At 48.6% G+C, this 22,419-nt stretch overlaps 1 protein-coding gene across 3 annotated transcripts; it reads right to left on the bottom strand.

Annotated features, from left to right (window-relative positions):
* Window positions 1–271: 271 nt before the first annotated feature.
* Window positions 272–21,264, bottom strand: abcc5 (ATP-binding cassette, sub-family C (CFTR/MRP), member 5). Of its 3 annotated transcripts, XM_004572573.5 has the most exons (30): window positions 21,104–21,264; window positions 20,001–20,132; window positions 18,947–19,044; window positions 18,680–18,835; window positions 18,456–18,600; window positions 18,140–18,373; window positions 17,876–18,049; window positions 17,187–17,334; window positions 16,958–17,106; window positions 16,765–16,872; window positions 16,493–16,656; window positions 16,210–16,408; window positions 16,033–16,104; window positions 15,818–15,942; window positions 15,620–15,692; window positions 15,335–15,538; window positions 15,096–15,239; window positions 13,049–13,142; window positions 12,754–12,923; window positions 12,521–12,667; window positions 12,264–12,393; window positions 11,901–12,183; window positions 11,637–11,823; window positions 3,069–3,158; window positions 2,675–2,864; window positions 2,410–2,569; window positions 2,252–2,330; window positions 2,038–2,151; window positions 1,798–1,962; window positions 272–1,201 (listed from the first exon to the last, which is right to left on the bottom strand). In XM_004572573.5, the coding sequence occupies exons 2-30, from the start codon at window positions 20,064–20,066 to the stop codon at window positions 1,100–1,102; spliced, it is 4,170 nt and encodes a 1,389-aa protein (XP_004572630.1). In that variant the 5' UTR covers window positions 20,067–20,132; window positions 21,104–21,264; the 3' UTR covers window positions 272–1,099. The 3 variants fall into 3 exon arrangements, with proteins under 3 accessions (XP_004572630.1, XP_012780575.1, XP_076729652.1); XM_012925121.4 differs by lacking the exons at window positions 20,001–20,132; window positions 21,104–21,264 and adding an exon at window positions 19,253–19,354; XM_076873537.1 differs by lacking the exons at window positions 17,187–17,334; window positions 18,140–18,373; window positions 18,456–18,600; ... (2 more) ...; window positions 20,001–20,132; window positions 21,104–21,264 and having other exon boundaries at window positions 17,876–17,965.
* Window positions 21,265–22,419: the final 1,155 nt, after the last annotated feature.

A 22,419-nucleotide genomic window follows, 5' to 3' on the forward strand; every position in this document is an offset into this window, starting at 1 on the left:
TGACCAGTACAGGCCTTCATTTCATCTGTGGTTTAAAAGAAGCTGATTCAGCTCCGCCCCCTTCAAGACAGTGTTCCTCTGATTGGCTGCTGCTCATAAACAGAAGGTCTGTCGTACTGCAGGTGGGTGGAGCCTCTTTGTGACAATATCCAGATCCAAGAGTAGAAAAACCTGTGAGGTAAGTTTCCAGAGGAGCTTTAACTCGTTACAAACTTCAAACGTGAACATCGAGCAGTGACCACACGACAGGAAGTAAGGAGGACAGGTGGAGTTAAAGTCAGTAGTTTATTTATAGGAACAGCTACAGAGACACGCTGACGTGTGCACAGCCCGAGCTCGAGCCCCGCACACTGCAGTCAGCATCGGTTTCTCGCTTTCACATTAAACAAAGACGTTTAAGAGAAAAAGAAACTCCATAAACGGAGGAAACAGAAACATCAGGATTAATAAATTGCTGTTTTCATGTGCGTGGGCGCTTCCGGCGTGGTCTGCAGTAAATGTCATGATGTCTAATCACGGAGCCACCGACACGAAGCCTGAGCGCAGCCGCTACACAAACACAAAGCGGCTGCGCTATGAGATTAAAAGCGACATTTTTCACTGATATCAAACAAGTTACAGAATCATTAACAGTCCAACCGGACTAATATGTACTTACTGTGCTTCTCCTCTAGAGGGCAGCACAGGCTTCACTTACGAACTAACAATCAAATCTACACAAACGTGCAAAAAAGAGACTATAAAAATGTAGAGAAGCTCACGTGTGTCAGGTTAGAATAAAAACAGTCCTCTTTACATTCTGAACAAATTCATAAATAGCTGATCAGCTTCTGGATCAAAGGAAACCGCAGTCGAGGCGAAACAACATCGATAAAAACAACAAAGAAGATTAAAGTACAGCGTCCTTTAGCCCCGCCCACCAGACAACGTGACAGATGTTTGAAGCACTTCAGTGAGCACAGACCTGCTTCGCATCAGGTCATAAAAACGACGGTCACATGATTCGAGAGAAGAACGTCGCAAAAAAGCAACAGTAAGTCAGAGCGACTCCTGCGAGCGCCACCCTGAGGTCAGTTACAGTACAGCAGCTTCTTCGTCCTCATCCTCGCACCGAGATCTTGTTCTCCACGGCTGCCAGCATCGAACACAGCCGTGAGTTCTCATTGGCCAGCAGCTTGGACGGCTCGTCGAACTCCACCACCTGGACCAATTAGAGACAGGGAGGCAGAGCAGGTGAGAGTGTTAGCGGAGCTCGACAACACTTCAAACACAGAGACCAGATCTTCTGTGTCAGCATACGCGACACGAGCTCGTCCACACACTTATGGTCACGCGTGTGTCACTGCTGAGTGCGAGGCGTTGTCTTGGACGCAGCTCCCGGGGCTGAAAATGAACACCTGAAACCTGCACTCTCTAAAACAGACACCAGGGGGCCATACCTGTCTGTTTACAGAGGTGCGTGTTATGTCTGTTTTTTCTCTTTTACAGGAAACAAAGTTTCGATTTTGGGGTTTTATACCGCTTGTTACTTTGATTACTAATGACACAGGTGTCTAATTTATTCTAGTGTTCCATATTTCAGGGAAATAGTTCCATTCCAAACCACTCTGAGCTCCGCCTCTCACCATCTGTGCGACTTTAACGTCACAGTTTTTATTTTCATCATTTAAAGAAACAAAAACCTTCAAACTAACATGTGACTGAAGCTTCAACGTGTTTACACTGATCTGCTCACACACAACCAGCTATGCTCCTATTGGCCGCGGTGGTGCATGTCTGAGCTCCCATTGGCCGTACCTGCCCCTGGTTGAGCACCATGATGCGGTCGGAGGCCAGGACAGTGTGGAGGCGGTGAGCAATGGTCAGCGTGGTGCAGTGGTGGAACGAGCTCCTGATGGTCTCCTGGATCAGAGCATCCATCTCGGCATCCATGGCCGCGGTCGCCTCATCCAGGATCAGTACCTGAGAGAAGAACGAACCGATCAGAGACAGAGGACAGGCCAGGGGCGGAGCCACTCTGACCTCTCAGGTTCTCACCTTGCACCGTCTCAGCAGCGCACGGGCCATGCACAGCAGCTGACGTTCCCCCACCGAGAAGTTTTCTCCGTTCTCCACCACCTCCGACTCCAGCTTCAGGGGCAGCTGGGACACCTGAGGGGCACATGACGGTCATATAATGTCAGTGTTACAAACACTTGTTGCTGAAGAAGAAGAACGGCGTGTGGTACACAGTAAGCAGCGTGACACTCACACACTCCTTCATGTGACTCCTCTCCAGGGCGTCCCAGATCTTCTCCTCGCTGTACTGGTTAAACGGGTCCAGGTTGGACCTGAAACACACACACACAGTCTGAGTGTGACACCTCCTCACGGGCCTGAAGTGCCTCAGGTGCTCTCAGGTGCTCGTACCTGACGGTGCCGCTGAACAGCACTGGGTCCTGAGGGATGATGGACAGTTTGCTGCGAAGGTCGGCCAACCCGATGTCACTGATGTCCACGCCGTCGATCAGAATGGAGCCGCCACAGCACTCCACCAGCCGGAACAAGGCCACGCCCAGAGACGACTTACCTGAAGAAACACGGCAAGCATCAGCACACCGCCTTCTACAGGCAGGGAGAGGAACTACACACACACTCACAAACACACACACACTCTCTCTCTTTCGGGTCCAACCTGATCCGGTTCTGCCCACGATGCCGACCTTCTCCTTGGGTCGGATGGTGCAGGAGATCTTGTTGAGGACCAGAGGGAGGTTCTCCTGGTACCTCATCTCCACGTCCTTCATCACCAGTTCCCCTTCCTGCGGCCAGTCGGGCGGAGGGGCTCGACCTTTGACCCTGGCTGGCGCCTCCTGGGACAGGGACTGAGACACAGACGGCACATCAGAACCAGAATCCGACAAAGCCAGGAGATGCAGGTTAGAGGTACCGCCGGTGCAGCAGCTTCGTTTCAGATCCTGTCAAAAAACTATGAGTGCTTTTAATTTGGAGGAGTTTTAATCTGACAGGAACCAAAACTGAGCAGAACTGGACCGAGTGTAGAATGATCCAGCGAGGGGCAACAGTACCTGGATGTAGTGATGGATTCGTTCGACGGAGGTGAAGCGAGCTTCGGTCTCAGAGGCCAGGCGCACAGTGAACTGGAACAGACCTGTTAACTGACACATGATCCTCCACTCAGTGTTACTTCATTTCAAATACAGCACAGTTTCACAACAGCAACATCTCACAGAGCATCACACTGCAATCCTCAGCAAGGAGCACCTGGTGACAGTGGGGAGGAAGAAACCTGCGTTGGATTGACTGTCCATGAGCAGCGAGGTCAAAAATACCCGTTTACCTTAAAGGTCCTACAATCGACCAAGTATCCATGTCAATGTCACACACGGGCTGCTGTTAGCTGTCTGTAGCTTTAAATCAGCCAATGAAGCAGCCAGCGGGAGCAGAGTGGCTCACTCTGCACGCTGTCGCAGGTCATTATAACTGTAGAGAGAGAGAGAGCGCTCCACGGAGGTCTCGCCTCATAGGATGAGGATGATCCTGAGGAAGGTGGATCAGCTGAGAGCCGTGGAATAGAAGAGTGGCTCGGTTCACTGCATTGGAGGGAGTGTTTACAGCAGTGGCGGTCATGGAGCCTCGCAGCAGTTACCAATGTTAGCTGCACAACAGAGCTACAGCAGCACAAAAGACTGTGTGTTATCAGCACACATCCAGCTGCCCGATTAGCACTCGCAGGAACTCTGTGAAGGCTACACGACCCACTGATGACCCGAATTCGGAACCCACGGCGACAGGACTCTGGATCAGCCCAAAACCACACAGGCAGAGCTTGTTAATGTGCTGAAGGCATCTGGGTCCACAGCCACCAAGAACACCATCGCTAACACACAGACAACATCCTAATGACTCAGAGAACCGTAGAGTTGCTGTCAGATGATCAGACCTTCCCCACAGTCGGGCACAGAGGTGGCAGCATTCTTTGGTACAGAGCTGATGAGCCACGTACCGTCAGCGTTGGGGAGTAAAGGGAATACATGTACCGCCATTACGTATTTAAAATACAAAATATGAGTAACTGTATTCCGTCACACTTACCGTTTAAAAGGTGGTATTTAGAATACAGTTACTTTGTTGAAATAAATGGATTATACAGCGGTCTTTTCCTGTTTCATATGTTGGGCTGTCCCCTTTCTATTTTTGGTAATTGCACGTCGGTGGAAACCCAAACAAAACACTCACTAAGAGGCTCTAATATGAACGCAACAGGCAGAGTGTTACAGGCATCACCCTAAAGAATGTAGCCTCATGGGCGGTGTAGCCCAGCTGTAAGTAAGTGTTGGGATTAAATAATTTGCAGTCTCAATAACGCTATGCTTTTTTATTAATAAGTGTTATAAAGTTATATAGTGTAGTATTAAGTGGACACAGCCCTGAAAAATAAAGGCATGAGACCATGTGCTCTTGGGAAGTAGAGAGCTGTAGACTCTCGCTCACGCTTGCCTGGGAAAATGTAGATAAGAGGGGACCATCTCTAGTGGAAAGTTACTGAGACACTGTTGTTTAGACTAGAATGAGAGAGCTTCTGTAATCAGACTGTCAGGGGCGCACCACCATTTTGAAATCCGCGGCAACGTGTCATGCAGGACGCATCTCCCCTCTAGAAGTAATGTGAAGAGAAATAAAGTTAAATGGTCTACTGAGCAGTGTTTTGTCTTCCATCGGATGCCTCTGAGGAATCAAAAAGAACTCGGTGAAGTGTTGATATTAACTACTGGGGGCTCGTCCGGGATTCCAATACGAGGCTAAGGAGGATGGATTGGGCGCAGTCTGGGGACTCAACCAGCGAAGCGAACAGAGACCAAATTGTATTCAAACTGAGCCACACTTATGGAGCTCCACGATTCTCTTCCTGGTGTTTGGTTGACATCTCCTGATGTTCCCATTTCACAGAAACAGCCTCTGTGTTTTGCCTTATATGCATCCACAGCTGTGCCACCCTCACATGGACTCTACGAACCAATCAGAAGCTTCTTTGTGTTAGACTGGCCCAGTCAAAGTCCAGATCTAAATCCAATCCAGAATCTGTGGCAAGATCTGAAAACTGCTGTTCACAAACGCCGTCCATCTAATCTGACTGAGCTGGAGCTGTTTCAAAGAAGAATGAGCAAAGATTTCAGTCTGTAGATGTGCAAAGCTGGTAGAGACAGACCCTAAAAGACTGGCAGCTGCAACTGCAGCAAAAGCTGGTTCTACAAAGTATCGACTCAGGGGCTGAATAATTACGCACACCCCACTTTGAAGTTATTTATTTGTAAAACATGTTTGGAATCATGTCTGATTTATGTTCCACTTCTCACGTGTGCACCACTTTGTGTTGTCTTTCACCTGGAAGTCCAATAAAATTGATTCATGTTTGTGGCTGTAATGTGACAAAATGTGGGAAAGTTCAAGGGGCCGAATACTTTTGCACGCCACTGTAAACACACATGTAAGCTAAGAGTCTCTAAAGAAACAGCATTGTTGTTGTTCGGCTTTTCATTTCACCATTTGTTGATTCACTGGAAGAGCAAGTAACGTAATATGGGTCACGTGATCAGTTTGATATCAATCCTTTGTGATTCACCGTCATATTTACATTATTTGTACAGTACGAATGATTTGCTTTGGTACCTGGTCAAACTCCTCTGTCTGCAGCAAACTCACAGGCGGCAGCTCCCCCCCCTCTCACAGGCGTCAGTGCTGTGCTCAGTCACCTAGTGCCTGAGCTCGGACGATACCAAAATTAGGGGGAATTTATGACAGTGCGCTATGTGCTTCTAATATTGTGTGTAGCTTTTGTTTTATACAGTTGTCAGCCAGGCATCTAACTATGGAACAAATTACACTCCAAAAGACCCCGGGCTTCTGAAAAAGATGACCCGGGCTTAAGCTCAGTAAGCCACGTAAAAGTGGTCTTGAGGCCAGTCTTGGTCTCCAGACTGGCTTCGAGACATCCAACTCTAGATTCCAAGCTGGGTTCATTGGCCGCTGTAGCGCCTAGAGACTGTCTGGGTTAATTTTGGGGTTAGTAAATTAGGCTTAAAGTTGAAATTTGCCTCTAAAACCGTGTGTTTGGATTTTGCAGAGCGAGACACGCGCTCTGTATGGTGTGTTGAGTGTGAGGGAGAAGTGTCTCCCAGAGCGCAGTGAAGCAGATAGAAAGAGGAGGAGCAAATGACCCAACTCAGAGGGGAGGAGCTGAGTGTGAGGTGGATCCAAGGAGGCGCTAGGAGAAGCAGTCTGTGTGACTGCAGGGGGAAAGTGTCTAAAACGGAGAGTCAAGAGCAAAAAACAAAAAGCGGTAAATTATTATGAATTATGCATAAAAACTAAAGCAGAACGGGAGGAATTGGGAAAAGAAGGCACAGGATTATTTAAATTAGCAACAAGGGGAAATGTGTTTAAAGAATCAGGGAGAGTGTCAAATAACCAGTGATGAAATTGATTTTAAATAAATCTCTTAGTGTGTTAATACAGGTAACTACGGACCTGGATCAACCGTCCACCACGAGCACAGCAGCCGGAACAAAATGATAGATTAACATAACCCAGCAAGAATCAGCAGCTGTGGAACGGACAGCAGAGAACTAAAGGAGAAATGAAGGGTTTAAGAGTACATCGAAATTGGGTCGAGATTTGGGGCCAACTGACTTGTGGAGGTTGAGAAAGTGTCCGGAGCATCGCAACAAAAGGTGAAACAAACACACACACAGGCAGAGAAACGTGAGAGGAAGGCTCCTTTTAAGGAAACACCTTTTGGAGAAAAACGGGAGCTAAGGCAGAGAGAGGCTTTGCTGGATCTGCAGCTCCACTAAACACACATACAAACCTGTCTGCAAACACACACACATGCAGCAAAAGTCAGCTTACACTCATAAACACGTCAGTACTTCTCAGCAATATTAACTTAACTTAACACACACTTGTTGTTAAAATGCTGATTTTATCCACTACTGACAAACTAAAAAAAGAGACTGGTATGACCAACCAGTGATGAAACAATAAATGTAGTGGTTAAGAGTCAAATTGTGAGATGTTTTCTGCTGCTTGAGAAACACAAGTAATTACTGTATGAAGAAAATTCTATTTTGTGGTAATATTTTAAATATGCATCTCTGTTGTCCTGTCATCCTGGTGAGCTATGAGTTCATTATATTATTTAAAAAAACAAACAAGGGGGAGAAACGCTGACACAGGACAGTGTTTCTCTGTAACACAGCAAACACAACATCATTTCCCTGTTGGTCCACTCCTCTCTGTTTATGCTTGATTACAGGCTGCTTTGCCGGCCCTGGAAGCCGAGGCTGACCTGGACTCCTGCTCTCCCCTCTACCATCTTTGACGTGGCCCTGACCAAACGCTGCAGCAGCTGGACCCACAACAACAATCTGAAAATGTCAACAGTGCTACAGGAAAGGATCTCATGCAGCGGAGATGGAGGGCGCTATCACTACACGGGGAAATTCCCCGACAGCTTCAGCTGACAGAGCTGTGATGAGACGCCCATTAAGCACGGATGAAAAGTGAGGCCGAGCAACAGAATGCTGACCTTGGTAACTCTGCATTAACACTGTGCACAGTGACGGACCAACACGGATGATCGGGCAGCAGAGAAAGGGCGTGGCAGAGACAGGAGGAGTAACTGAGCTCAAAAGGCACCTCAGAACGGACAAACACAGAAGAAGATGCAGGTTTCACCTGCAGTGAGCATGGACACTGGAGAAAGGAAGGACCGCCCCAATGGGATCAGAACCAGGATGGACAGAACTGTGAGCAGCAGCAGCAATGGACGCAAACAGACTGAAGAGGAGGGCAGGACCCCAGGGCACGCTTCAGGCCGTGGTTTACCCCAGACACCAGAACAGGAAAGTGATGAACACACACATCTACACACACTCTGACTCAGCATGAAGTGATACACAGACAAACACATGTGCACTTGTTGATTGAGTGAGAAATGACACACACACCTAAACCGAAGTGCTGATTCACTGAGAAGTGATCCACACACAAAATACACACACACAGACCCACATACAGACTCTGTTATAAGAAGCCACTGATTACACAGAACGCATTTATGTTATCCAGAGGACACATATGTACATTTAACAAACGAGGTCTATCATTCTCTGCTCATGAAACGATGTCTGTGTGGTGAGAGTGGAGTTTCTTGCACCTGACTGCATGCCTCGGGATGTTTATGGCTGCTCAAGGCCTGGACTGAGCTGTTCACTGGGCTTCACACAGCCAGATGAGAGATATGAGGAGCAGTGGTACAGAGTGAAAATGATGAATTAACTGTGTAATGTATAATTCGGAGCACTGCATTTTCTATGATTGAGATTTGATCCCTGGAGAAACTAAATAAGGTGCATTTCCCCTTGATAGATCAAGTGACAGCAGGTGGAAAGACTGTCACAGAGTGACACTCAAGTCTGAGTTCAGACCAAGAAAGTATAAGAAACTAATTAAATCCAGGAGCAGTCAATGCAACTCTGCATGTTACAGCATCTGAGGTTCTAACTCGCACACAGTATTGTTCTATGGGGAACTCCTGTGAGTTTTCTGTTGATTTTTCTTAGCAGTAGGTTGAGTTTATCAGTGAGGTTTGGATTGTTTTCTTCCTCTATGAGAAAGACAGTTTTGTGCTTAGACATGTCTGGAACTGGCTCTAGTATTTGTTATTTTATTATGATTTTATGGTCTGAGATAAGGAATATGAGACGTGTGATCCAACGGTGGTGATATTTTGTGAGCTCATGATTTAAGAATCTTTTATCCAGGCCTGGAAGACTGAAATTTAAAGTTCTATCAAATATTCTTACTGGAAACTGTCGCAAAGTGTGTTTCTCCATGATTATAATGGGCTTTGGAGAAATTCACTTATATGGGACACTGATCACATGAGATAGTCCTGAGTCTGAAGGAAGATCCAGGGGGTCAGTGTTGACATTGTGGAGGACTATAAATACCTTGGAGTACACATTGACAATAAACTGGACTGGGCTAAAAACACCACAGCACTTTACAGGAAGGGCCAGAGTCGTCTCTATTTTTTGAGGCGACTGAGGTCCTTCAACATCTGCCAGAAAATGCTGAGGATTTTCTATGAGTCTGTGGTGGCCAGTGCGATCCTCTATGCTGTTGCATGCTGGGGGAGCAGGCTGAGGGTCGCAGATGCCAACAGACTCAATAAACTGATCCGTAAGGCCAGCAATGTTGTGGGGATGGAGCTGGACTCCCTCAAGGTGGTGTCGGAGAGGCGGATGCTGTCCAAGATAAAGATAATGTTGGATAACACCTCCCACCCACTCCATGACGTGCTGGTCAGTCACAGGAGCACGTTCAGTGAGAGATTACCCATAATGCACCACTGAACGACACAGGAAATCATTCCTGCCTGTGGCTCCCTCTACAACGCATCCACTTAACACACTGTTTACTGCTACAGCTACACCCTTCTTGCACGTTCTTTTTCAGCTATTTATTAATAAGTGACTTTATGTATATATATGCCTGTATATATTATATATGGTGCTATTCTTAGTTGTGTATTGTCTGTCTTTCTACTGTCTGTTTATAATGCAGCACTGTAACGAACAATAATTTCCCCCAGGGATCAATAAAGGATTCTGATTCTGAGAACAGCGTGCAAGGCGAGCAGATGGACGGAGATGTAGCTAGCCACCCCTACGCAGGCTTCCAGGACATCATTACTGACTTAAAGCAGAGTTTAAAACTGAGTTTGCCACGAATAAGAAAGACATCAAACAAGAAATGAAGGACGAATCCGACGGCTTCAAGAAAGACATTAATATAAACCAGGCAGAAACGGCGAATGAGCTAGCTAGCCATGAGACCAGACTCGAACAAGCTGAAAAAAGACTGGAAGAGATGGAAAGGGGGAATATGGCCGCAAAAGACGCACTAACCCAGTCGCTCCAGCAACAACGGAGTATTCAGATGAAACTGGCTGACTTGGAAAGCCATAGCCAATTGGTAAATAGATTTGATGCACTGTGCTTTAGCGGGTTGGGACGCTCATCTTGTAACCAGAAGGTTGCTGGTTCAATCCCCAGCTCTGTCTGGTGTACTGTTTTCCCTCCTTGTAAATCTCACATTTGATGATGGACCACAGGTTCTCAATGGGGTTCAGATCAGGTGAACAAGGAGGCCATGTCATTAGTTTTTCTTCTTTTATACCCTTTCTTGCCAGCCACGCTGTGGAGTACTTGGACGCGTGTGATGGAGCATTGTCCTGCATGGAAATCATGTTTTTCTTGAAGGATACAGACTTCTTCCTGTACCACTGCTTGAAGAAGGTGTCTTCCAGAAACTGGCAGTAGGACTGGGAGTTGAGCTTGACTCCATCCTCAACCCGAAAAGGCCCCACAAGCTCATCTTTGATGATACCAGCCCAAACCAGTACTCCACCTCCACCTTGCTGGCGTCGGACTGGAGCTCTCTGCCCTTTACCAATCCAGCCACGGGCCCATCCATCTGGCCCATCAAGACTCACTCTCATTTCATCAGTCCATAAAACCTTAGAAAAACCAGTCTTGAGATGTTTCTTGGCCCAGTCTTGACGTTTCAGCTTGTGTGTCTTGTTCAGTGGTGGTCGTCTTTCAGCCTTTCTTACCTTGGCCATGTCTCTGAGTATTGCACACCTTGTGCTTTTGGGCACTCCAGTGATGTTGCAGCTCTGAAATATGGCCAAACTGGTGGCAAGTGGCATCTTGGCAGCTGCACGCTTGACTTTTCTCAGTTCATGGGCAGTTATTTTGCGCCTTGGTTTTTCCACACGCTTCTTGCGACCCTGTTGACTATTTTGAATGAAACGCTTGATTGTTCGATGATCACGCTTCAGAAGCTTTGCAATTTTGAGACTGCTGCATCCCTCTGCAAGATATCTCACTATTTTTGACTTTTCTGAGCCTGTCAAGTCCTTCTTTTGACCCATTTTGCCAAAGGAAAGGACGTTGCCTAATAATTATGCACACCTGATATAGGGTGTTGATGTCATTAGACCACACCCCTTCTCATTACAGAGATGCACATCACCTAATATGATTAACTGGTAGTAGGCTTTCGAGCCTATACAGCTTGGAGTAAGACAACATGCATGAAGAGGATGATGTGGACAAAATACTCATTTGCCTAATAATTCTGCACTCCCTGTATCTGCAAAACCGCTCTCCAACTACAAGCATCACTGCTGTGCACCAACAAGGCTTTCTCCACCAAGTACTATGTCATATTTTACTTTGGCTGACTTCACTCAGTGATATGCAGATCAAATAATTATTTCCCTCACAGTGTTTAAACTGAGCTCTCACGTTTCTCTCACTGAAGCTGCAGGTTTCCGTGGTCTGGTTTGTGCTTCAGCACATCAGCTTCAGTCGAACCAGCCGTGAGCACAGCGCCAACAGTGCAGCTGGCTGTCTTCACAGAGCGCTCTCTGACAGCAGCTTAGCATCGATCTCGACTCTAACTGTGGGTCATTTTCATGACCCGGACGACCGTTAGACATTACTCCACTGGGGACCAGTAATGCCGTCGCATCACATCTGCAAAGGTTTAAATGTTAAAGTTACCTGGACGGCGTAGGAGATGGCGAGGCCGGCGTAGGCAGGGGAGATCTTTCCATGCATCACAACCATCATCAGAGCTGTGATGCTGATCAGAGCCACACTGATGATGTCCAGGCGCACAGCCAGCCACCGCATCGCACAGCTGAAGAGGTAGAACGGGGCCTGGTTCTGGTCCAGCAACACCTGGTACCTGGAAACAACAGCACACAGTCAGCGGTCAGAACTACATCCTGGACGTCGGAGCGGGTCATTCGGTCCGACCCAGACCTGTGCAGGAAGTCGCGGCCTCGATCATAGGCCTGCAGCGTGGCCAGGCCGTGGATGCTGGAGGTGATGTGGGACATGAAGGGAGACATCGTCACATTGTCCAGTCGCTTCAGCTCTCGTATGAAGACCCTGGAGATGCTGTGGAGCACCGCAAAGAGCAGGACCAGAGGACCCACCGCCACCAGGAACCACGGGAAAACACAGCTGATCACGCCCAGGCAGAAGAAGACCAGGATCACGTTCTGGATGAACATCTCCGCTTGGAACGGCAGACGAGTGTCGACTAGATGGAAACAGAGGAGACGGGACTCGGTTAGACCCTGGACCCGAACGGCAGCTCAGACCCTCCAGTCCCACCGTCACCTTCATCCATGTCCTTGGAGAAGCGGTTGAGGAGCCGTCCCGTGGGAGTCGTGTCAAAGAACTTCATGGGGCAGCGCAGGATCTTATGGAAGAGCTCGTCATGCAGCTTAGAGGAAGCTCGCAGGGTTCCCTGAGGAGAGACCACAAACACCACGCTGTAACAACAGGCTCGCTGTAACCACGGTAACCAGTATTTTACAAGCAGGCTGAGAGCAACTGCAGCAACAGGCCGGAGGGGACCTGGGCTGAACTCTGACCTTGACAAAGGCGACCCCTCTGATGAGTTTGAAGAGCAACATGACTCCCATGGAGGAGGCGTAAATGGCGGCATATTGTTGCATCATGGGATTATCTCTCATGCTGATACTCACCGCTGAACTGTTGCCAAGGGTTACCGTGGTGTTCTGGGAAAAACGGAGAAAGAGGAGTCAGAGGGAGAGCAGGGAACAGGAGGAGACGAGAGGCGGAGAGCAGAGAGGAGGAGACGCACCCCGCTGCCCTGATTGATCCAGTAACTGAGCCACCAATGGCAGAAGGCAGAGCTTCCCACATTCAGGACAAACAGGGCCACGATCAGCAGGCAGGAGGCGGAGCCACCACATGCTGACATGTACACCTGGAACACAGGCCACACCACAGCCCCGTACTGCTGCTCCTCCCCTTTAGGGTCACATGAACAGGAAATGGGACAGAAACAGAGACAGAAGGTCCCTCGTTTAATTTACCTGAACGCTGTGCTCTCTGTCACTACGAAACTTTCAATAGAGCGGATTAAAAAATCCTACCGTTGTCCTTGACGACCGGGATGTTCTTCTTCAGTGATCCTGGTTTAGCGTCCGCTGGTTTCCTCTGAGAGCTGCCATTCTTCCTGCTCGGAGCCTGAAACAGGTGAGACAGAGACAGAGACATGTGAGCTGCAGTCAGGTGAGACAGAGACAGCTGAAATACAGGTGAGACAGGTGAGATACAGACAAGTGAGAAAGACAGGTGAGACAGAGGCAGGTGAGATACAGACAGGTGAGACAGTCATGTTAGATACAGACTGAGGAGACAGGTGAGATACAGACAGGTGAGACAGAGACATTTGAGATACAGACAGGTGAGACAGGTGAGATACAGACAGGTGAGAAAGACAGGTAAGATGCAGACAGGTGAGACAGAGACATTTGAGATACAGACAGGTGAGACAGAGACATTTGAGATACAGACAGGTGAGACAGGTGAGATACAGACAAGTGAGAAAGACAGGTGAGACAGAGGCAGGTGAGATACAGACAGGTGAGACAGTCATGTTAGATACAGACTGAGGAGACAGGTGAGATACAGACAGGTGAGACAGAGACATTTGAGATACAGACAGGTGAGACAGGTGAGATACAGACAGGTGAGAAAGACAGGTTAGATACAGACTACAGACAGGTGAGAAAGACAGGTGAGAGGCAGACAGGTGAGACAGTCATGTTAGATACAGACTGAGGAGACAGGTGAGATACAGACAGGTGAGACAGAGACATTTGAGATACAGACAGGTGAGACAGGTGAGATACAGACAGGTGAGAAAGACAGGTTAGATACAGACTACAGACAGGTGAGAAAGACAGGTTAGATACAGACTACAGACAGGTGAGAAAGACAGGTGAGAGGCAGACAGGTGAGACAGAGACAGGTGAGATACAGACAGGTGAGACAGAGACAGGTGAGATACAGACAGGTGAAATGCAGACAGGTGAGACAGAGACATGTGAGATACAGACAGATAAGACAGGTGAGATACAGACAGGTGAGACAGACAGGCGAGAAATAGACAGGTGAGACAGGTGAGATACAGACAGGTGAGATACAGACAGGCGAGATACAGACAGGTGAGACAGGTGAGACAGAGACAGGTGAGACCGAGACAGGTGAGACAGTCATGTTAGATATAGACTGAGGAGACAGGTGAGATACAGACAGGTGAGACAGAGACATTTGAGATACAGACAGGTGAGACAGGTGAGACACAGACAGGTGAGAAAGACAGGTTAGATACAGACTACAGACAGGTGAGATACAGACAGGTAAGAAAGACATGTTAGATACAGACTACAGACAGGTGAGAAAGACAGGTGAGAGGCAGACAGGTGAGACAGAGACAGGTGAGATACAGACAGGTGAAATGCAGACAGGTGAGACACAGACATGTGAGATACAGACAGATAAGACAGGTGAGATACAGACAGGTGAGACAGACAGGCGAGAAATAGACAGGTGAGACAGGTGAGATACAGACAGGTGAGATACAGACAGGCGAGATACAGACAGGTGAGACAGGTGAGACAGAGACAGGTGAGACCGAGACAGGTGAGACAGTCATGTTAGATATAGACTGAGGAGACAGGTGAGATACAGACAGGTGAGACAGAGACATTTGAGATACAGACAGGTGAGACAGGTGAGACACAGACAGGTGAGAAAGACAGGTTAGATACAGACTACAGACAGGTGAGATACAGACAGGTGAAATGCAGACAGGTGAGACAGAGACATGTGAGATACAGACAGGTGAGACAGACAGGCGAGAAAGACCGTTGAGATACAGACTACAGACAGGTGAGATACAGGCAGGTGAAACAGGTGAGACAGAGACAGGTGAGATACAGGCAGGTGAGACAGAGACGTGTGAGATACAGACAGATAAGACAGGTGAGATACAGACAGGTGAGACAGACAGGCGAGAAAGACCGTTGAGATACAGACTACAGACAGGTGAGATACAGGCAGGTGAAACAGGTGAGACAGAGACAGGTGAGATAAGACAGGTGAGACAGAGACAGGTGAGATACAGGCAGGTACCTCAATGTGTGGTTTGTCTCCGAGCAGGAAGAGGTTAAACATGGCGGCATAGTCTCCACTGAGTTTCATCAGGTTGTCATGGTTACCCTGCTCCACGATACTCCCCTCCCTCATCAAGATGACATCATCACAGTCCACCAGATACTGCCCACCGCCACACACACACACACACACACACACACAGGTCATCTCCATGGTAACCACCTGCAGAAAAGCTCAGTGGTGGCGAGGGTGCTCACCTGTAGCTGGTGGGTGACGAAGATGACGGTTTTGTGGCGAAGCTGCTTCCTTATAGCGTTGTGGAAGATGTGGCTGGCCACATGGGTGTCGAGGGCGCTCAGCGGGTCGTCCAGGATGTAAACATCCCGGTCACTGTAGAGGGCGCGGGCCAAGCTGATTCGCTGCCGCTGCCCACCACTCAGGTTGGCGCCACGCTCTCCGATCTGATTGGAGGAAAACAGCAACATAAAACGACGCATCCAGAGCCTTCTATCTACACACAGGTACACAGGAAGTGATGTCACCTCTGTGAGGTCAGCGCTGGGCAGAAGAGCGAGGTCGGTTCTGAGGCAGCAGGCGCTGATGACAGACTGAAATCTGCAGAGAGGGGGCGGAGTTAGTGTGGAACAACAGAAGGGCTTCTGTTGACTGGGTGATGTCACTTCCTGTTTGGCGTCCAGCTCAGTGTGTCAGTGTGTGATGTGCAGGTGTCTCTGCCTCACCTGTCCTCCTGATACTCCAGCCCAAAAAGGATGTTGTCTCTGAGCGTGGCGTTCAGGATCCAGGCCTGCTGGGCCACGTACGCCAGCCTTCCTTTGACCGCCACGCTGCCCTCCAGCACCGTCATCTGCCAACACATCAATGTTTAATAATGAACCGATAATGGCCAACAACCAACACTGATCACCATGGCAACAGCAGGGAAAGGAGACATCACCTGTCCCAAGATGGCTGAAACCAGCGAGGTTTTTCCACTGCCGACACTTCCACAGACGCCGAGCAGCTTCCCCTGAGCAGACAGACAGGTGTGAGTGATGTCCCACCCCCACTCAGGCTCAGATGCTACTAATGCCACGCCCCCACTCGGGCTAAGGTGTGACTGATTGGTGGATACCTGCTGGATGCTCAGGTTTATGTTGTGCAGCGTGCTCTGCAGGCGCTGAGGGATGGAGGGGGTGGGCAGCAATGGAGGACACGCCTCCCCGTCTTCCTCCTCCTCCGGACTTCTCTCCTCTCCTCCTTCTCTTCCTCTCAGCAGGGAGTCCTTCACCTCCTCCTCGTCCTGCTCCTGGATGACGGCCGAGTCTCTGCACCTGGACACCAGCAAACACACACCTGAGTGCATCAGCGATCAGGGCAGATCAATACAGCTGATCAACACGAGCTCGTGGGTTTACTTTTCTCTCTGTCGGTGTCTGCTGGCCCCTCCCACACTTGGACTGGGCTGAGCGCTCTGTCCGCCTCCTTCCCACGCCAGACTGGCACCGCTAATCTCCACGGCAACCTGAGGGTTGACAGGCAGCGCTCGGACCCCATCGACCTCAGGCAACAGGAAGAGACTCTGAGGAAGGAGGGCAGGGCATAGATGAGATCAGGAGGCACAGGTGTGTGCAGGTGTTCCTATGAACGTGCAGTACGCAGGCGTAAGTGCACGAAGTCAATAACCAACCTTGAATCTTTCCACAGCAACGGAGGCCTCGGACAGCGACTTGACAGAAAATGGTGTGACCTTCAGGGCAAAGGTCATGGCGTTAAACACCGTTACCACGGTGAAGGCCTGGATGGGTAACGGGAAAGGGCATCTGTTATCATACCAGACTGTCAACAGGTAACCGGCACAGAGAGGACATGAATTGCGGTACCTGAGCAGCTGTCAGGTCGTATCCTAGCAACATGTGGGCAGAGAATGTCGCCACGCTGGCGATGACAACAACGATGGGAGCCACGCCCACTGTGATGCTCTGGAAGTATCCCGTGAGCTCAAGGATCCTGCGCTCCTCGTCCCGGATCCCTGAAAGGAAACACAGACATGATGAGTGTTCGGCTGTGTTACCGTGGCAACCGCTGAGCGCGTGTGAGGTGAGCGCGTACGGTGGACGTCCTGCGAGAAGGCTTTGACCCAGGCATACATCTTGATGAACTTGATGTAGCTGAGAATCTCGTTCATCTTCTGAACACGCCTGTCGGTGACGGCCATGCCCTTCCTCCTGAAATACGCCGTCATCCTCGAGCTGAGCATCTAATGGCAGATCAATACATCGCCATCAATACACTTAATCGCGCTCGATAGGTGCGCCTGTAGCACGTCTGAGGCTCGTTTAAGGACAGAAACAGCTTACAGTCACAGCGCCGTCTCACACTGCCTTTAACCCTTTCACACATAGTGGTCACCACAGTGCACAGCTCTTTAAAGGCTGTTTTCTTGTATTTGTGTGAGTGTTGATGCTGTACTTGCACATAAAACACAACATTGGACACTGATGTGTCACTCCACACCCTGCCACCCACTCCAAAGGTAATCTTATCCACCTAAGTGGACGTGTAAAAAAGTCTTTGAAAAGTACATGTTTAAAAAAAATGAAGTTCAAAAATATTTTTTTCATGCCTAAAGATGAATAAAAATACTTAAGAAAAAATCTTGATTGAGGTTGTCATAATTCATGCATGAAAGGGTTAAAGAGTAATCATTTAGAAGAACACAGGTGTAGTCAGGTGAGCACAGGCGGGCTCACAAAAGGTCAAAGACTCAGTCAGACTCGGCGAGTTTTAAAGGTGCTGACCATGGTTGGGTAGAAAAGGATGAAGACGGCGGAGCCCAGCAGAGAGGTCGGTCCCAGGATGAACAGATTGTAGGCAACGCCGAGGACGGCCACCAGGGGGCCTCCTGCTAGCAAACTGCCCACGGCTGCCGCCTCAAACATCCTTTGACCGTCACTGGAGCACATGTTCACCAGCTGACAGGAAGGAAGCAAAAGATGACAGCAGAGTGAAAGGAAGTAGAAAACAATAAGAGTATTAAAGTCAGCACAGTCAGGTAACCACACCTGTCCCACAGACTTGTCCCTGATGCTGCGCAGACGCAGGATCTTCTGGAAGGCCAGGCTGAGGATGGCTCCCCTCAGTCTGGTCCCGGTCCGGTAGTTCAGGGCCCAGGTCAGAGCCAGAGACCAGGACCGCACCAGCTCTGCCGCGAGGAGACCCAGAACCAGCAGCAGCCCGTAGCCCAGGTCGGCCTCTTCCTGTTGGGTGTATTCGAGCAGACGCTTCACCACGAACGCCTGTGGGGGGTGGAGTCACTGGTTACACCACGGCAGTCTGATGGCAGTAAGGCAAACGTGATTCTGGCTCTGAGGTTCTCACCGGCCCGCTGAACCCGGCCACCTGAGTGACGGCGAGGCAGAGGATGGAGAGGAGGAGGCGTGTCCTACAGAACGCCCAGACCACTGAACACAGAGAGGCGCTCGTGCCCTTTGACCTCTGCTCTTCCTTCCAGAGAGCCCACAGCCTGTGGACACACAGTCTCACAATAACACACACATACAGACCAAAGGCTTTGAATACATGCCTTCATTAGCTCCTCCCACCTCATGCTGTTGTCATTGCAGCTTTCCCGCTGCGACACGGGCCAGACATCATCCAATAGGAGCTGTTTCTTCCTGCGGGCGCGCATGGCCAGAGGAGTCAACCAATTAAACGTCATGAAGGAGAAGAACCCAGCGCTGTCGACGGGATGACACCACCTGAGGAGTAACACACAGGTGAGTGCACCTGCCTGCCTCTTAGGGACGTACCAGGTCCTCACAATCATAGCAAAACAAATCTGTGTGTGTGTGTGTGGGGGGGGGGCTTACCTGTCATCCTCTCCACCTTTGCTCTGCTCTGCATCATTGGCTCTGTCCTCCTCCAGCTCTTCACAGTGGCAGTCAGTTGATCTGTCCTCCAGTGAAACCTGACCACACGCACACACGCACACACACACACACGCACACAGACACACACAGACACACACAGACACACACAGACACACCTGTTAAACTTCTACTGTCTCTACGTCTTCAGCATTTAAAAGGCTAAAACCCAAACTGGTCCCCAAACACACTGACTCTATATACACAGAAGAATGTTCTCTGATTGGCTGTTAGCAGTTTGCTGCAAACCTTCAGGTAACCATGGTAACAGGACCGATGTGTGTCTCATTGAGTTTCAGGACTAGCATCATGTGGCTGAGGGTCCTTAAAGAGAGACAAGTCTCTGTGTGTGGCTGCAGCCTCCTCTCTGAGCACGCTCACTCACAGCAGCAGAGCTGCATCCACCGAGCACGTTCAGAGCTCACGTTCCTGCCTCGTGATGCCTACACACATAACTTCCATTCACTCGCCCTCGGCCAATCAGGTGCCTCATAGACCCTGAGACTCAGAGCCTCAGCCAATCACACAGCGGGGTCCTCAGCATCGGGAGTGGGCGGGGCTTCGTTATATAAACAGACTGCAGCTTTGTCTGCTTTTTATTTAGCAGTGCAGTAGAAGCTTTTATTTTGAAGCAGAAGCTCACGTTTCCTGTCTGATTTCTGATCACATCATGTATTAATTGAATCTGATCAGTTATTTATTAATTACTCAGATATTCAGGTCCGCAGAGGGTTTAATGAGTTCATCAGTCACACTGATGAACACTGATCAATCGCTTTGGCTGTGATTTCTGGTGCAGTGGTCACTTTATTAGGAACACCTGGAACGTCCACAGGTGTTCCTGTTTCTGACCTGACCTGGCTCTAGGTTTTTCCACTGATCAATAGAAAGTATTGATCAGCAATTGCTGTTGAGGTGACCTGGCTTCACTGTGCTCCCAAATGCAATATCGATGCAGTACTACTGCCCTCCTGAGTGGCTGTACCCGAGTACTCACCTGCAACCCCGGCAGAGCGCCGCAGGAGGACCCCGACTCGCTCTGTCCAAAGTCATGTTGTTTCATCTTCTATCAGACCACATGGGACCGTGACCTCTGACCCCGCAACACCAACAACCTCAGGAAAAGCTCCTGAAGACAAAAACAGATACACATTAAAAACACTGCAGTAAGACTACTCCAAATATTACATCTAGCAGTACTACAGTGATGCCAAGACTGTAGTACCAGTTGCACCAGCATAAATATCACAGTAATACTGCAATACATACTACAGTAATACTGGACTATATCCCGCAGTAATACATGAGTAAATACTGTCTTTACAGTGATATAAATATTGCAATACAATCTGAAAACGCTGCATTAATAGTTGCACTGCACAAATTGCACTACTACTGTAGTAATTCTGCAGTAAATACTACATTAGTACTACTAAAAATATTTCAATACTACCTTAATAAATACTCCAGTAAGTAACTAAGTGAGAACGCTGCAGGAACATTTGAACAATTACTACAATAATACTTCAAATACTGTAAAATATTCTGTAAAAAACTTAAAATACTGTAAATACTGGAGGAACGCTGCTTCTGCCTTTAAACCGGTAGGAGTACTGTAGTAGTACTGGTTTAAATACTACAGGCACACTAGTATAGATACTGTGATAGAATTAATATAAATAACACAGGATTATACTGCAGTATTAATGCTATCAACACTGCAATTGTATTTTATTCTACTGTATATAGTATATTATTTTATTCTATTCTGTACAGCTGTGTACTGTATTTATTCTTATTGTATTCTAATTTTTGCGTCATAACTTTTGCACTGTCCACTTCCTGCTGTGACAAAACAAATTTCCCACATGTGGGACTAATAAAGGTTATCTTATCTTATCTTATCTTAGTATAAATACTGCAGTAGTACAGGTATAAATACGGTTATGGTAGTAGTATAAATACTGCATCTCCTCCAGAATAAGGTGACGGGCTATGGCTCCTTCACAATAAAAGCCTGTGATGCTGCCGTTAGAGAACAGGCTGTCCTCGCGCTCGGACACGGGCAGAGAGGAGCTGCTGCCCGGTGTCCGGGCTCACCTGTGCGGGTCTCACTTGTCCGTCCGTTCCACAGTCTGCCCGCGTTCCCGGTGTGAGCGCAGCCTCGGTCACTGTCCTCCTTCAGGTCCGCGGATCTCTGGTAACTGAAGCTGCGGCTCAGCAGTAGCAGCGGTGATGCGCGGGGCAGCATGGGAAATGGAGTTTAATCCGACCGAAGACCCCCCCCCCCCCTCCCCCCGACATGACGTCAGCACCGACGCTGATCCCTCAGTCTGGTCTGTCAGGGCGCTCGCGCTCACTGATCAATCCCACAAACCTCATCCTGGTCATCTGAGTCACGTGACAGCACCCAGCCTGCACTCACCGTGCGGAGGGAGGGAGGGGACTGGAGTACCAATTTACAGATTTTGTGTAGTTGTGCTATATTAATATGTCAATATTAAAAACTGTGGATTTGAAATCTTTGGTTTCTCAGTGTGATCACATCATTACACATCAGCAATACACAAGTTAGTAACAAGTACAGTATCATGTATCATCAACCATGTGACCCTTCTCCCAGATTCCCTTGAGACTGAGGCTGTGTCCCAATTCAGGGTCTGCAGCTTAACGGTCCACAAGGGCCGCATGATCAAAGACAGCTCAGGCCGGAAGTGAGAGGCTTGTGAAATGGGACGGTCTAGCCTCCGTCGCGCTGAAAAGGTTGCCTAGCGAACAAGATACTAACAGCTGGAAACGTTTCAGACACCTTTGTTTGACAGAAATGAAGGAGAAAACCTTTTGTTCCAACACCTTCTCACTCCCAACTCGGCACATGTGTGAGGCATGGTCAGGCTCCCTCTGCGTCACTTATCGACGCGCAGGGCCCTCTCATTGAATACTATAGAGCTCCCTAAACGTTGCTTATTGACGACAAGAGATTAATATAATATATATATACATATATACATACATACATACATACACAGTGGGGCAAAAAAGTATTTAGTCAGCCACCGATTGTGCAAGTTCCCCCACCTAAAATGATGACAGAGGTCAGTAATTTGCACCAGAGGTACACTTCAACTGTGAGAGACAGAATGTGAAAAAAAAATCCATGAATCCACATGGTAGGATTTGTAAAGAATTTATTGGTAAATCAGGGTGGAAAATAAGTATTTGGTCAATAACAAAAATACAACTCAATACTTTGTAACATAACCTTTGTTGGCAATAACAGAGGTCAAACGTTTACTATAGGTCTTTACCAGGTTTGCACACACAGTAGCTGGTATTTTGGCCCATTCCTCCATGCAGATCTTCTCGAGAGCAGTGATGTTTTGGGGCTGTCGCCGAGCAACACGGACTTTCAACTC

This window comes from Maylandia zebra, linkage group LG14 (assembly GCF_041146795.1).
Source record: "Maylandia zebra isolate NMK-2024a linkage group LG14, Mzebra_GT3a, whole genome shotgun sequence".
In the NCBI taxonomy this organism is placed as follows: domain Eukaryota; kingdom Metazoa; phylum Chordata; class Actinopteri; order Cichliformes; family Cichlidae; genus Maylandia; species Maylandia zebra.